Consider the following 16115-nt stretch of genomic DNA (forward strand, 5'->3'; position numbering starts at 1 on the left):
TAATATTGTAGTATTTATTTACATAGCTAAACATATTTGGTCATTTTTTCATTCATTCAAAAAACTCATTTGGTCCCCTCCAAAGAAAGGGCTTTTTGATAGAAATTACAAATGAATGTAGAATACACAAGTGAGTCACTCAAATAGCTTGTTCTGTTTTTAAGAAGTTTGTTTTATTAAAGTTGACATACATAGTTAAGACAAAATCAAAAGTGGTGAGAAGTAATATAAATTCTTATGGGCATAATTGACATAGCATTTAGACATACCATATGTTCATATGTGTATTATATGCTGTACATTACTAACACTCTGTCTCACACAGGAGATAAAATATAGGCACATGAGTGTTGACAAGTACGTCTATAAATAAAAAAACCAAAAACATACTTTGAATATATAATTTGTATTGAAGAGCCAGCATTATGGCTGGTACCAGAGAACATTAAAGATGACAGATGTGATATTTTTGAGAAAACAAAACAAAACAAAACAAGTAACTGGCATTACACATAATAATAGTGATAAACCACAATAAGTTACAACAATTCTGAGCCATATTAGAAACTCTAAAGAAAAGCTGTAATAAGAGATTGCTTTAAACCAATTTGAATTTAATTACCTCACATTACTGTCCATAAAACTGCTTCCACAACCGGTTTTTATTGGTTAGTATTCAGTCAATGTTCTTATAACCCTGTAGTGTCAGTTTTTGAACATGAATATGAGTACTCCAAGACAGTAGTCTTCAAACTGAGTTACATTTACCCTAAAGATACACCATCATGGAGAAGTTGAAGCCAATCAATGTCTACATCTTTAGTTCACACATGTGCTTTTTCCAAAACTGTTTATCAGAAAAGTGCTTATGTTCTGTGAGTTCTCCGTTTCTAACAATTTAAAAGTCCTTTTGCTTAGCCTAACTCCCTAGGCTGGAAATCCATCTAGGTCACCAAACAGACTGCTATAAAACCCTTGCTTCCAAAGAGTCCCAGGAAAGCACAGAAGCAACAGCAGCAACAAAAATGACAGTGATGGACCACTGCCTGGTCTTCATCTGGAGACAACCCTTAGCAAGTTCTGATATCTCATCTTTTAGAAGTGAGATGGTTGAAAAATGAAGTCAAGATGTTTCCTGAAAATCTGACTTATTTAGCTGTCCAAACTGTTAGCGAAGACTTTAAAATACATCTTTTGCAAGCTGAAGCCATGGCTTGGGTGGTGGACCACCTGCCTGGCAAGTAAAAGATCAATCCTGTATTATGTGACATAAAATACATCTTCTGCAATTATTTGAAACTTCCATGAAATAATGGAGATGCTAGCTTTAAGATGTTTAAAGACAGACTTCAAAAAATTCTTTTAGACAATAAAATCATTGCTCTAAGACATATAAATTAAAAATCTAATGACAAATGAGCATTTCTCTTTAACTTTACATTTTCTCTACTCAGTTTGATAATGACATCTTGTATATAAATCAGCTGCGGGAAAGTTTGTCACTGGCTGGACAGGCAAGGTGATGTGGGGAAACAGCAAAGGTTTTTCTCTTTCCTGACCTTCCTGAATCTTAAAATACTCAGGAGGTTGAGATCCGACGATCATCGTTCAAAGCCAGCCGGGCAGGAAAGTCAGTGGGACACTTATCTCCAGTCAAGCACCAGAAAACTGGAAGTGGCACTGTAGCTCAAGTGGTAGAGTGCTTGCCTTGAAGCTGAAGAGCACAGGGACAGCGCCCAGTTCAAGCCTCACAACAGACCAAAAAAAAAAAACCAAAAACAAAACAAAAACAAAAAAAACCACATCATTTTAGGAGCTAGCTGACCTGGAAATAATAAAGCCTTGCTACCCATGGTCAGTCCAGTCCAAGAGCCAGGGTACCTGGCTGGAATCACCTGTGAGCTTGTTAGAATGTAAATTGTGAGGGTCACCACATACCTATAAAATCAGTACTGAAAAACTGTCCATATACTAAGAAAAATAATGGTGATAGAAATTTAGATTACTATTTAGTCTAAAATTTATTACTTCTCAAAGAAAGAAGTATGTCTTAGGAGCTGTAACTCTTCACCCTATACTTCTTTCAAGACAAAAAGCTCAAATTGTCATCAGTTTTCATTGGTTCTTAATTCTGAGTTCCCAATTTGATGGCTGGGAATATCAACTACTAGTTCCCCATCTGATAAGCATTATCAGACTAAGATGCTCACAGTCCCATGGTGAGTTCATTGGAGTATCCAGGAAAATAACAAGTTATGGGGAAAACAAGGAGTAAAGAAATGGAGCAAATGCACTCAAATCTTCAAGTTTATGTGCTCAGATAGAAAGGTAGAGCTTGAGATGATAGGTATACAAGTCAGTTTACAAAAACCACAAGAAAGATGCATCATGCTTGTTGCTTAAACACTGAACACAATGGAACAACTGAATGTTTGCAAACCCTTTGTTGCTAGTTACAGCACTGTCAAAACTCACTAATCATCATTCCATTTTAAGGATATTCTTCATTCTACTGTAAAACAATTTTCCCTTCCTTATATCCTAAGAACATACTTCTTTCTCATAAAGATGAAATAGCACATGCTATTATTTAATAAGTTCAAAGACGTTTCGTGGAACTGCTTTTTCAAACCATAAAAACTATGCTGTGGAGAGGGAAGAATACTGAAGTTATGCCTAATGCACTGTCAAGACCATCAAATATGATTTTACTGCTTACATAGGAGGAAGAGGCATAGTGACAATTTTCTTTATTATTTCACCAAAACAATTTATTGCATAGATCCTGCCACTGGTTGCACAGCTCTATAATCATTCTGTTAAGTTTCTCTTCTCAGGTTCCCAGGTATCTCAGATGAGAAGTAGTAAAAGGCCAGAAGCCTAGGACAAGAATCTGGCCAGAGACTATGGATGAGATCATCATCAACCTCACCCTAGCCTCTTCTGAATTTCACAGGCTACATCCCTTAAACCAGTCTCTTGTCAGATTCTCAAAACAGGAAAAAAATAAAGTAGATCCACCCCACAAAAAAGTTTGGGAATTCTTATATTATGCAATTACTTCAAACATGTTTCTTCTGTGTAGTAAAATTACAAAAAAGAGCATATTAGGATCACAAAAAAAAACTCTGCATTTCTAAGACTGCCTCAAATTATTTTCTTTTAAAATGTTCTCTCAAAACCCTTAATACGGATGAAAGCTATATTGAATAATTAACTCATTCCTAAAAGAAAAGATTTACTGCATATAATAAACTCTTCAAGCTTGATTAGAAAGCAAGTATTTATATATATATTTTTTTAAATTGGCAGACCCTGTAGTCTTTAGGGATTCCATTCTATTTTAGTTTCTGGATAACTATACTGCAGAACTGTAATTATGTTCTCTATAATCAGTTCATTCTCAGTGTAATTAAGAATACCACAAGTTTAAAAGTAAAACCTCACCCTAAAGTGGAAAAGTGCATGGAATAGATGGTTTATTTTGAATGTAAAATTTCCTCCTATTATTCAGATAAATTTAAAATATGAAACAAAAAAGGATGTTATACTCTTCATTTAAGAGAGTCACTATGTTCCTAATAACAGAGTTGGTCATTTCTATAAGATTCTCATGAATTGTCTGTTTCCTGCCAAACTCCTTGCTATTCTCAAAAACACCAGGCCCCTGTTTAGATATTTCTCAATTCCTCTTATTTAACTCTTAATCATTACACAAAGCTATACAGAAATTGGTTCCCAGGATAATATGTTAGTGCTATCATTAAACCAAGTTTTAATTGGCAGAGAAACCTATCCAGTGAACTGCATAACTTGTAGACAGTGCGAACAAACTTTTTAGCCAAAAACTAGGAGCACAAGGATATAACTCGTGATAGAGCACTTGTCTAGTTTGTGTGAAACCCTACGTTCAATCCTCATTACTGCAAAAACAATAATCAAAAAGAATCAGAAAGTGAAACACCAATAGTAATATACAACATATTTAAATGGTTCAAGAAAATCATTAATAAACATAATAAAAAAAGAACAATAGAGCTAGATATTAGTGCTAGCAGCTATAATCTAAGCTACTCAGAAGGCTGAGATCTAAGGATCACAATTTGAAGCCAGCCTATGTAGGAAAGTCTGCGGCACTCTTATCTCCAATTAACCACTCAAAAGCTGGAAGTGGAGCTGTGGCTCAAGTGGTAGAGCTCTAGCCCCTTGAGCAAAAGCAGCTTAGGGACAGCACTCAGGCCTTGAGTTCAAACTGCAACACAGGCATTAAAAACAACAACAACAACAAAACATTTACAGATGTTTACTATGTGTCAGGATGGTTATAATCATAGTTGAATTACCTCACAATTCCCACAAAATGCCCCACACTAGATATAATTATTGCCATCTTTTTCATTTGAAGAAATGAGAGGCATAGAGATATTAAATATTAGGAAAGACTCACTAGCTGTTTAAAATAAGACTAGTCTTTCAAAATACATGAATGAAAATGGAACAATGAAACTTGGTGAAATTGACTTGGGAAGGAAGGGGAGATGAGGGACGTGAGGGACGAGAGGAGGTGATTATGATTGAGTTAATTGTATACATACATGGACATGTCATAATGAAACCATCTTGTACAGCAAATTTATGTTAATAAAAATGTGGGAGTGGGGAAAAGAAGGACTCAGATCAGTCTTGAAGCTGAGTCTAACTAAATCTCAAGCTTGGATCTATTTTGACAGCCTTCAAGTTAGACTGTGGACTGATTATACAAGCGATTTAAAACAAAAGTTCCTGCTGTTCCTCTATTAAGGCTCTTTGTGAAATGCAGTGTTGTTAATCATTAGTAGTAAGATTAAACAAAAAAAAAAAAGTAAGGGCTGGAAAGGTGGCTCAGTGGTAGAGTGCTTGCTTTGCATGCATGAGGCCATGGGTTGATTCCTCAGCACCACATAAGCAGAAAATGCCGGAAGTGGTGCTGTGACTCAAGTGGTAGGGCACTAGCCTTGAGATGAAGAACTGAAGGACAGAGTCCAGGCCCAGAATGCAGGCCCCACGACCAGAAAAAAAAAAAAAAAGCAAGATATCTGGGTGTCTAGAGTCTCCTCTCATCAAATTCACGAACTCCTCTGCATACTCTATTAGCTGATATGAGTTAGCAAAACACAACACAAAACATAATGTACTTTTATATTTTTCAGATTAAAGAAACGAATTGATCAAGAAACTGAGTCTCAGGAGAAGAAGGAGAAAGAGAAGGAAAAGAGGGTCGCTGCTCTAAAAGAAGAACTGACCAAGCTGAAGTCTTTTGCTTTGATGGTAGTGGACGAACAACAAAGGCTAACAGTACAGCTTTCCCTTCAAAGACAGAAAATCCAAAACTTGACCACAAGTGCAAAGGAAACATATGCTAAACTAGCCCTTGCTGAATCTAGAGTTCAGGAAGAAGAGCAGAAGGCAACCAGATTAGAGAAAGAACTGCAAACACAAACCACAAAGTTTCATCAGAACCAAGAGGAAATTATGGCCAAGCTCACCAATGAGGACAGTCAAAATCACCAACTGCGACAAAAGTTGGCAACACTCAGCCAACAAATTGATGAGTTAGAAGAGACCAATAGGTCTTTACGAAAAGCAGAAGAAGAGTTGCAAGATATAAAAGAAAAAATCAACAAGGGAGAATATGGTAATGCTGGTATCATAAGTGAGGTTGAAGAGCTCAGGAAACGTGTGCTAGATATGGAAGGGAAAGATGAAGAGCTTATAAAAATGGAAGAACAATGCAGAGATCTCAATAAAAGGCTTGAAAAGGAAGCAACTCAGAGCAAAGACTTCAAATTAGAGGTTGAGAAACTTAATAAAAGGATTATGGCTCTGGAAAAATTAGAAGATGCTTTCAACAAAAGTAAACAAGAATGCTACTCTCTGAAATGCAATTTAGAAAAAGAAAGGATGACCACAAAGCAGCTGTCTCAAGAACTTGAGAGTTTAAAAGTGAGGATCAAAGAACTAGAAGCCATTGAAAATCGGCTAGAAAAGACAGAATTCACCCTAAAGGAGGATTTAACTAAACTGAAAACATTAACTGTGATGCTTGTAGATGAACGTAAAACAATGAGTGAAAAATTAAAGCAAACTGAGGATAAGTTACAAGCTGCTGCTTCTCAGCTTCAAGTGGAGCAAAATAAAGTAACCACAGTTACTGAGAAGTTAATTGAAGAAACCAAAAGGGCACTCAAATCCAAAACTGATGTGGAAGAAAAGATGTACACTGTGACCAAAGAGAGAGATGATCTTAAAAGTAAACTAAAAACAGAAGAGGAGAAAGGAAATGATCTCTTGTCCAAAGTTAATATGTTGAAAAATAGGCTTCAATCGTTGGAAGCAACTGAAAAAGATATTGTAAAAAACAAATTAAATCAAGACTCTGTTAAGTCCACAACAGTATTACACCAAGAAAACAATAAGATTAAAGAGCTCTCACAAGAAGTAGAAAGACTAAAACTGAAGTTAAAGGATATGAAAGCCATTGAGGATGACCTCATGAAAACAGAAGACGAGTATGAGACTCTGGAACGAAGGTATGCTAATGAACGAGACAAAGCTCAATTTTTGTCTGAAGAGCTGGAGCATGTCAAAATGGAACTTTCCAAGTATAAATTAGCAGAAAAGACAGAGTCCAGTCATGAGCAATGGCTTTTCAAAAAACTTCAAGAAGAAGAGGCTAAATCAGGGCATCTTTCGAGAGAAGTGGATGCATTAAAAGAGAAAATCCATGAGTACATGGCAACAGAGGACCTAATATGTCACCTCCAGGGAGATCACTCAGTTCTGCAAAAGAAGCTGAGTCAACAAGAAAACAGGAACAGAGACTTAGGAAGAGAAATTGAAAACCTCACTAAAGAGTTAGAGAGGTATCGGCATTTTAGTAAGAGCATCCGACCCAGTCTTAATGGAAGAAGAATCTCTGACCCTCAAGTATTTTCTAAAGAAGTTCAGACAGAAGCAGGAGACAATGAACCACCAGACTACAAGAGTCTCATTCCTCTGGAACGAGCAGTCATCAATGGTCAGTTATATGAAGAGAGTGAGGAACAGGATGAGGACCCTAATGAGGAGGAATCTGTGCTGGCCTTCAAATGCAACCCATCTGTTCCTCTTCCTGTAAACAGGAAGCTATGGATTCCTTGGATGAAATCCAAGGAAGGCCATCCTCAGAATGGAAAAATACAAACAAAGTCTAATGGCAACTTTGTGCAACCTGGGGATCTAGTCTTAAGCCATACACGTGGGCAGCCACTTCATATAAAGGTTACACCAGATCATGTCCAAAACACAGCCACTCTTGAAATCACAAGTCCGACCACAGAGAATCCTCATTCTTACACGAGCACTGCTGTGATACCAAACTGTGGCACCCCAAAACAAAGAATAACCATTCTCCAGAATGCCTCCATAACACCAATGAAATCCAAATCCTCTACTGAAGGCCTCGTGAATTTAGAGCAAAGCATGTCCCCAATTACCATGGCAACCTTTGCCAGAGCTCAGACTCCAGAGTCTTGTGGTTCTATAACTCCAGAAAGGACAATGTCACCTATTCAAGTTTTGGCTGTGACTGGTTCAGCTAGTTCTCCTGAGCAGGCACGCTCTCCAGAGCCAATAGAAATTGGTGCCAAGCACGCAATTTTCAGAGTCTCTCCAGACCGGCAGTCATCATGGCAGTTTCAACGTTCAAATAGTAACAGTTCAAGTGTGATAACTACTGAGGATAATAAAATCCACATTCACTTAGGAAGTCCTTACATGCAAGCGGTGGCCAGCCCCATGAGACCTGCCAGCCCTTCAACAACACTTCAGGATAACCGAACTCAAGGCTTATCTAATGGGGCATTAAACAAAACAACCAGTAAAGTCACCAGCAGTATTACTATCACACCAACAACCACACCTCTTCCTCGACAATCACAAATTACAGTAAGTAATATATATAACTGACCACTCTCACCCTCATCTAGTCCATACTGATATTCTTGCAAGGAATTCAATCGTTTTTAATCATCCCCCAAAAGACTGACTGAACTTGTACTTTTGGAAGTTTTGTGCATGAATTGTACCAAAGAACCTGAAACTAACAAAGTATTGCCTGCATAGTCATCCAAGTGTGCACTTACTGTATATCTTTTCATTTACATACTTGTATGGAAAATATTTAGTCTGCACTTGTATAAATACGTCTTTGTGTATTTCATTTTCCATAATTCACTTTAATTTGACTTCAACTTATCTTGGTGAAATACATTAACATTATAAAGCAGTAAATAATTTGTTATTTTTACCATTGCTTGCTGAATTTTCTTTTGGTCATTTTGTGTTATATATCTGCATGTCCAATATAATTTTATTTTCCACTTATAATATCTATAAATACTTCCTAAAAAACAAGCAGGACCTAATTCTTATTTACAGTTAACTTATGATCTGCTTTTGAGGAAGAGAAAGTGGTTAAAGTAAATTTTTAAAAAGTGTATCACTAGGATTTCAAAATGAACCATAAAATATCCCAAGACAAGCCCAACATCATTCTTGAAATGCATTTCAACATTCAGATCCATAGCACTCAGCACAAGGCTTAACATATTAAATGTTTGCTAATAAATAATATTCGATAATTTGCTTTTAGTGAGCATATAAAAGCTGATGTAGAAGCTTTAAAATGTGATATGAAGTCAGAAAAAGATACTTCAAAATACAAGTTGCCTTGACTGTATTTCATCTCAAATTCCCATAGATCACATATTATATCCAAACCTGGAATTAATCACCATGATGTAAGCTTTTGAACATCTGCTTCAAAACAAGTGTCACTCTTACTTCCTTTTCCTATTTGGTTCCAAGAATAGTTTAGATTACTTACGGTAGGCTAGGCTACCTTACCCTGCTTGTAAGTATTTTTTTTGTATCTTTAAACCTAACAAGCAACTAAAAGCCCAAGGTTATTATAAAAACAACTTATAGGAAAGGCTTATTTTTTAAAAATACATTGTCTTCAAGGACAAGAAAGATACTCTGAATTTCTTCTGTGATTATTATGCCATTTAAAAGGGAGGGGAGACAAAGTCAGCCAGAGCACCCTAGAAATTCTGACACTAAACTCCTGGACTCTCTGAGCAGCAAACAGCCTTAAGAGGAACATTTTAAATTACAAATCTGGTTCCCAAGTTACATTCCATAAAGATGATTTCAAAGTAGCTTACTGCTATTTTCCTTTTCCAGCCTCTTAACTGTTAATTTAATGTGGTCAATTTTATTGCCAGTTATTAATTTTAAAAACAATTTACCTAGACATTCAGGCAAACTGTGAAGCTATTTCAAGGATAAAAGGAAACTTTCACAATTATCTTCCTTGTCCCTGCAAAATCAATTTTATGATAGCAATGCAAGGATTTGTTGACAGAAACACTTCCATAGCAATGAACTGCAACACCAATGCTGTGGGCTTGCATCATCACTGAATAAGTGTGGATAAAGCTGAAGCTGATGAGGAATTAGAAAGCTTCTGCTTAAACAAATTATCTTGGCAATCAGTGACCCAACTATATTACAAAATACTTGATAGTCTAAATGTTTTTCTCAAGTATTTTTAAAATCAACTTAAGCTAGAAATCCACAAGAAATTACCTACTTCATTTTAGCACTTTCAAAGCAGACATCAAAAATGCTGCTGCAGAGCACTTTTTCTAGTCAATAATCAAGACAAGGTACATACAATAGTTGGGGGGCGTAGATCAACTGATCATAAAATTATAAGGTCCTAGAATTCGAGGTTTTGTTATACAATGGCACAGACAGAAAATATGTTTGCATGGCACTTTGGGAAAATGGCTGAAAAGGCAAAAGCACTGCTAAGTGATTCTCCTGGATGTACGAAGTATTGGGAGCAGCAGAATGGGAATCTACTCGTGGTGTACTCTAACAGTTATGGAACTCTGGCTATTCATCAGCCCAACTGTTTTGCAGATTCTATTTCTTATCTTATGTTAGCCAAAGCAATTCTTCAATGCAAAGTTAACACATATCCTGTGTTTCATGACTGTAATACACAAATTCTCATTTTATTCTCTGTTCCAGATCTAAACTATACATAGGCTTCCTAAACAGTTAATCTAGCTTCTAAACTAGAAATTTACTGAATTTTCAAGACTTACTTCTTTTTAGAGTCCCATTGCTGGGATGATCCTGTCCACGTAATAATTAATAATAAGTACTAAAATAAACTTCAGGAGGCTGTCAAATTAAAAGATTACATTTAGTTTACTGACAGTGTCCCTGACTAACACTCATAGTGAAGACAGTAAATTCCTATAAAAGCACCTTCCTTTTACTATAAGATTATCTATAAAATGACATAGATTTTTGACAAATGATTTTTGGCCTCTAGTTAACTTATAGCTTCTGTGTCTCTGTGTGTGCATGCATATATGTACATGTCTGTTGAGACAGAGATTACAGATTATAGAACTTCCTTTTTATGTAGACTTGTAAAAACTCTCTTAGTCCAAACTAGAAAGAGAGGAAGTGATACTGAAAATATCTCTTCTATCTTTCTTTCATTGGCCAAAGTCCCAATTTTAGAACCAAATTTTATTTTCTTTACAGTCCTACATCGCATTAATTCTTTGAGCTGTAGCATACTATGCATACTTGAATGTTTTACCATATTCTTTTTTTAAAAAAACCAATGGCAAGCCAAATGTTCTGGCATATGTCTATATTCTTAGCAATAGGGAGGATGAGAAGGATATGGAATTCTAGGCCAGTCTTCGGTAAAGTGGGATCCTGTCCCCTACTCCCTAGAAAAAAACATTAAAGCAATGGCAGGCCAGGAATGTTAACTCACACTTGTAGTCCCCAGCAACCTGGAAATCTGAGCATTCACTGTTCAAGATTAGCCTTGGGGGAAAAAGGGGTATGGTGGTGCATGTATGTTATTTCAGCAGTGATTGGAGATATAAACAGGATTACAGTCCAGGTCAGCTAAGACAAAACCACAAGACTCTATCTCAAAATTAACCAAAGCATTTAGACACCAGAGATTCCTGCCCAAATATTAACTACTCAGATACTAAGACCCACAGAATCATGGTTCAAAGCCAGCCCTTGCAGAAAAGTCCATGAGACTTTATCTTCTAAATAAATAGCAAAGAAAATCAGGGATGGAGGTGGGGTTCAAGTGGTAGAACACCAGCTGAGCAACAAAGAAGCTAAGCAAACTCAAAGCCCTGAGTTTAAGACCTAGGACCACTAATAAACAGCCAAAGCAAAAAGGGCTGAGAGCATAGCTCAAGTGAAACAGAGCTTGCTGTGAAAGTATGAGGTCCTGAGTTCAAACCAGAGGAAAAAGAACAAAAGGGAAGTGGGGGGGGGGGAGGAAGGGAGGAAGGGAGGAAGGGAAGGAGAAAGGGAGGAAGGGAGGGAGGGAGGGAGACAAGTAGGGAGAGAGGGGAAGGAAAAAAGAACGGAGAAGAGGAGGAGAAAAGAAAGAAAAATCATCATAAATCATCAAAATAAGAAAAAGAAAATCATTCTTATTATAAGGACATTGTGTATTAGTACAGATATAAAAGGATCTCCATACAGTATGAATAACCATCTGAAATGGCTGGGATCAGATTTTTTGGAGGGGCTAAGGTAGTGGAATACTTACAGAAGTATGATATATCTTAGGAATGGGATCTAAGTCTCAACATGAAATTTACTTAGATTTCAAATATACCTTATATACTTAGTCTGAAGGTAAGTTTATGCAAATTTTTTTTGGGGGGGGAGTCCGGTTGTGGGGCCTGAACTCTAGGCCTGGGCGCTGTCCCTCAGCTCTTCAGCTCAAGGATAGCTCTCTTACCACTTGAGCCACAGCGCCACTTCCGGCTTTTTTTTTCTGCTTATGTGGTGCTGAGGAATCGAACCCAGGGCCTCATGCATGCAAGGCAAGCGCTCCACCACTGAGCCACCTTCCCAGCCCAAGTTTATGCAAAATTTTAAGATGATTTTGTTCATGAAACTTTTACATACAGAGTTTTCTATTTATAATAAGTATTTGCATGTAAGTGCTCAAAAAGTTCAGATTTCAGATGGTTGTTGTTGTTGTTTCTGGTTGGTTGGTTGAACTTGTTTTGTAGCCCAAGCTGGCCTGGAACTGATGTGTCAGTCTCTGAGTGCTGGGATTATAGGCCTGCACTACCATGTCTACCTTGGATTTCAGATTTTCAGAAGCTCAATCTGTACTTGGTTCTAGTGATCAAAGGTGATTATACTCTATCTGGAACATCCCTAACATTATATTGTATAATGTCACAATGTTAGGTATGGAGTCTTCAGAGAATACAATACTCAAAGAATAAAATTAGGGGCACTCTGAGACAGTCTTAGAAGAGGTTTTTTTGTTTTTTGTTTTCAAGTTTCAAACTCTTTTAGGCTAAGGATTATATGATTTATATTGCTTGAAATATCAACACACTTTTTTATATCAACTGTATATATGCTAAATATACTTTTAGCCTAAGGACTTTATGATTGTTTTAGTGATTGGGATAACTCCAGAGGTGCCAGTAGCTCACACCTCTAATCCTAGCTACTCAGGAGATTGAGATCTGAGGATCAAAGCCAGCCCAGGCAGGAAAGGCTGTGAAACTCTTATCTCCAATAAACCACCAGGAAACAGGAAGTGGTGCTGTGGCTCAAGTGGTAGTGTGCTAGTTCAAGCACCATGACCAACAAAAAAAAAAAAAGAAAGAAAGAAAGAAAGAAAAGAAAGAAAAAAAGAAAGAGAAAGAAAAACATAACTCCAGGTAAGAATATTTTTGAAGTTTCTTTGATATTAAATGTATCTCCTTTAAAATACACTAGATGAATGGGGAAAAGACTTTTTCAAATAACTTGTGCCACCATTTCCCTATACTTTGTTTACTATTGTTAACATAATCAAAGGTAGACAAAAAATATATATGATACACACTCTCATAGATCAGTGTTTCACAAAGTAAACCAAGATAGCTGTATGAGAATCTCCTAATGTTAAGTTCTTCCCACAGGTCTCATACAAGAATTTCTAGAAGGCATCTTCTGTAGAGCTTGATTTTTAAGAAAATCCCATTTCATTTTCATCTTAAAGTTAAAATTGCATTGCTTTAAATGTCTACATTGATATTATTGGCTAACGTGTTCTATCATCCTCTTTCTGTCCCAGGAAGTATGACTACTCCCTCTAGTGTCAGAAATGACAGAGGGCTTTTTCTCCAAGTTTTCTGGAAAGCTAAATAAAAATTACCACATTATTGGCTGGAAGGATTCCTAGTTCCATAACTGAGGCAAAACGTAATTCCCAGTCTTTAGTTGAGCTGTAGCAGGCTTTTGACAGCTACAAACTTTCTCTTCCAGATCCTAGGCCCTGAAAGTAAACTTATACACTGCGTGTGAATGGTCCAGAGAGAAGTCTAGTGAACCACAACAAAGGACTCCATTCACAGTGAAACAGACACGAGAAAGACAGTGGTTTGCTAAAGCTCTCAACTTTAATATCTTTAAATTCATTTTCATTTAAGCTCCAAGCCTTTTTCTTTCCAACTAATGTGCCCTTTCCACTCTTAATTTTAAGTCAGTAAGGGATTTTGTGCAATCAAATACATCAAAGAGATCCTTAAATGCAAAATAATGTAGAATAAGGAATCCTTAGCCCAGGCAACTTACTAACACCTCTAAGTACTTTATTATTTGATAATGAATTGACACTGCACATGACAGCACTTACAAATCTGTCAACCTTTCAACAGGATACCAGGTTTAACATGTACTTAACTGCTATTTGAAAAATGCATCTAAAACAAATGCACTCTTGTAAACCTTTGGCATTATAGTCAGATGTCCCAGGGAAAGCCTCTTGTGGTCTCACTTTAAAATTTCTGTTAAAATTATTGGTCAACTTGGAAAGCAGAGCGTATAGTATGGAGAATTTGAGGCCAGACATAATGAGATTCTGTTTCAAAAAAAACAAACAAAAAACAAGAGCAAACTAAATAAGACTTACCTGATTAGTTAATTTTTTGAAAGCCTGAAACTAGTTTTCTTTTAGTGGCTTCTTTTTCTCTCTTTAGCTAAATGGTATTGTATGATTATCTTGGAGGAAGCACCTGTGAGAAACTGTTTTTGATGGTACTAAAGATTTAAGTTAGGTCCACCTGAGCTCTTTTACTAGCTCTTTTACTTTAATTTTGCTTTTCAGATAGGGTTTCTGCTCAGGCCAGCCTCATACAACAATCTTCCTACAAGTGTCTCCCAAATTGTTAGAATTATAGGTATATAACGCCACACATGGATTATTTTTGAGATAATGTCTCTCTAAATTTTGCCCACGCTTTCCTGGAACCTAAATTCTCCTATCTATATCTCTTAAGTAGATGGACCTACAGATGTATATCACATAATTGTTTGCTATTTAAAAACTAGTCATGTGGAATAACAATGTATAAATATAGGCCCTATAGACATATAAAAACTTCATTTTCCAGATAGATGTAGGTGGATTTACAAATGGGTTACAAATGGTTACTCAAGAATCTCATTGTCATGTAGTATCTCAGAATTCAGAATGTTTTCTTCAAAGCATCACATAGACACAACAAATCAACCCACTGACAGTTCAATGACACACTGAACTCTGTACCTACTACCATCCAACAATGAGGCAAGTACTACAGGATACAAAAGATTCACTGTCTTTTATAACCTGAGCAAGAAAATGGGTCAAGAAATAATATTTGGTCAAAACGATGTTTCTACTTCTGAATTGGATGGAGATGAAGGAGGACTACGGTACATTAATAAGGCTTCATAAACAAGGAGTTAGATAAGTGAAGTAACTGGGAGGACAGCACACTAGCGTCAGACAAACAGAACACCAAAATCTAGCTCACGCCTTTCCAGCCAGCTGCAAAGCCTTGGACAAGTCATTCAACCACTGTGAAATCTGACTTGGTGATACGTGGTTTTTACTTCCTACAATTTCTTAGTTTCCTCTATGCTTTGTCACTTATCTGCAAAATTCTTCTAAGAATGAGGCCGGAGCATTAACAACAAAGACAACAACCAGCCTGACTTTGTTTTCCTTCAAAAATGATGTTTCTTTCCTCATTGTCTCTCCTATGTAATAACTACTAAAGATTTGTTTCCTTCTCTAAAGACTATAAATTAATTTCTTTTAATCCTTATCACATCAAAGAAACAAATTTTTCACCTTTGGGATTCCTGATTTTCTTTTGGGGGAATCGATGGGGTATTTTACTCATTTGTAGGATGATTAGAAACATCCTTGGCCTCTTACTCACTAAATACCACATAGACTCTCCCAACTGAGATACATCTAAATGTTCTCTAGGAGGCAAAGCCACTCCCTGTTGAAAGCCATTGAATTAGAATTGACTCCATAAACCAATTCACCTTCTATACAACACAGGCAAGGAAATATATAAATATAAGTAAGTACGTAACAGTTTAGAAGAACAAGTTAGGCTGGGTTGGGGTTATGGGCTAGATTTGAGAAACAGATGTGAGCAGGAGCTAGATCAGAAGCCTGGGACAGAGAAAGGACAAAGGGTTCTTCCATTTCAAAGAGGAGCCCACAGAACAGAGGGTTCAGGGCAGGTTCCTACCTCATGTCCAAAGACATGAGTGATAAAGTGTGGCTGAAATTGAGACTGCTAAGGCAGGGATAACCTTAAAGCCCAGAATCCTGTTAGACTGAAAATCTTTGAATACTGAATACAGTGCTCTGAATATAGAGCATTCTGTGGACCCATACAAGGCTTCTGGTTATTGAGGTAACAGAGAAGGGGAAAAAAAGAACACTTTATCAAATATTATTTCACAGTAACCATACAAAAAAGCTATTATGGCAAATTTAGAGATTTGAGGCAAATTTAGGGATAATTTAAAAACCTGAGTCTTAGGGAAAATTCCAGGTCTTTCTCTTGGTATATGACAACTGAGATGTGATTCTAATTCCATTCTCTTTCCATGACAACATAGTGAGAAGCTACCTCAGTACCAGTAGCAGCTTTATAAATTGTATTTGG

The 16115-nt window shown here is 36.7% G+C and overlaps 2 protein-coding genes across 7 annotated transcripts in view; one reads left to right on the plus strand and one right to left on the minus strand.

Moving 5' to 3' along the window:
- Positions 1 to 16115, minus strand: part of Cmss1 (cms1 ribosomal small subunit homolog) — a 295468-nt gene that overhangs the window by 261646 nt on the left and 17707 nt on the right. The window lies entirely within an intron of this gene.
- Filip1l (filamin A interacting protein 1 like) overlaps positions 1 to 16115 on the plus strand; it is a 240612-nt gene that overhangs the window by 207320 nt on the left and 17177 nt on the right. For 4 of the 5 annotated variants that reach the window (XM_070030388.1, XM_070030387.1, XM_070030389.1 and 1 more), the window contains one exon: positions 5190 to 7965. The exons of the other annotated variant lie outside the window; for it this stretch is intronic. In XM_070030388.1, the coding sequence (XP_069886489.1) occupies positions 5190 to 7965 (2776 nt within the window). The remainder of the gene's footprint in view (positions 1 to 5189; positions 7966 to 16115) is intronic. 5 annotated transcript variants of the gene reach the window in all.

This window comes from Dipodomys merriami, unplaced genomic scaffold (genome assembly GCF_024711535.1).
Source record: "Dipodomys merriami isolate MVZ:Mamm:240054 unplaced genomic scaffold, mDipMer1.0.p SCAF_2, whole genome shotgun sequence".
Classification (NCBI taxonomy): Eukaryota; Metazoa; Chordata; class Mammalia; order Rodentia; family Heteromyidae; genus Dipodomys; species Dipodomys merriami.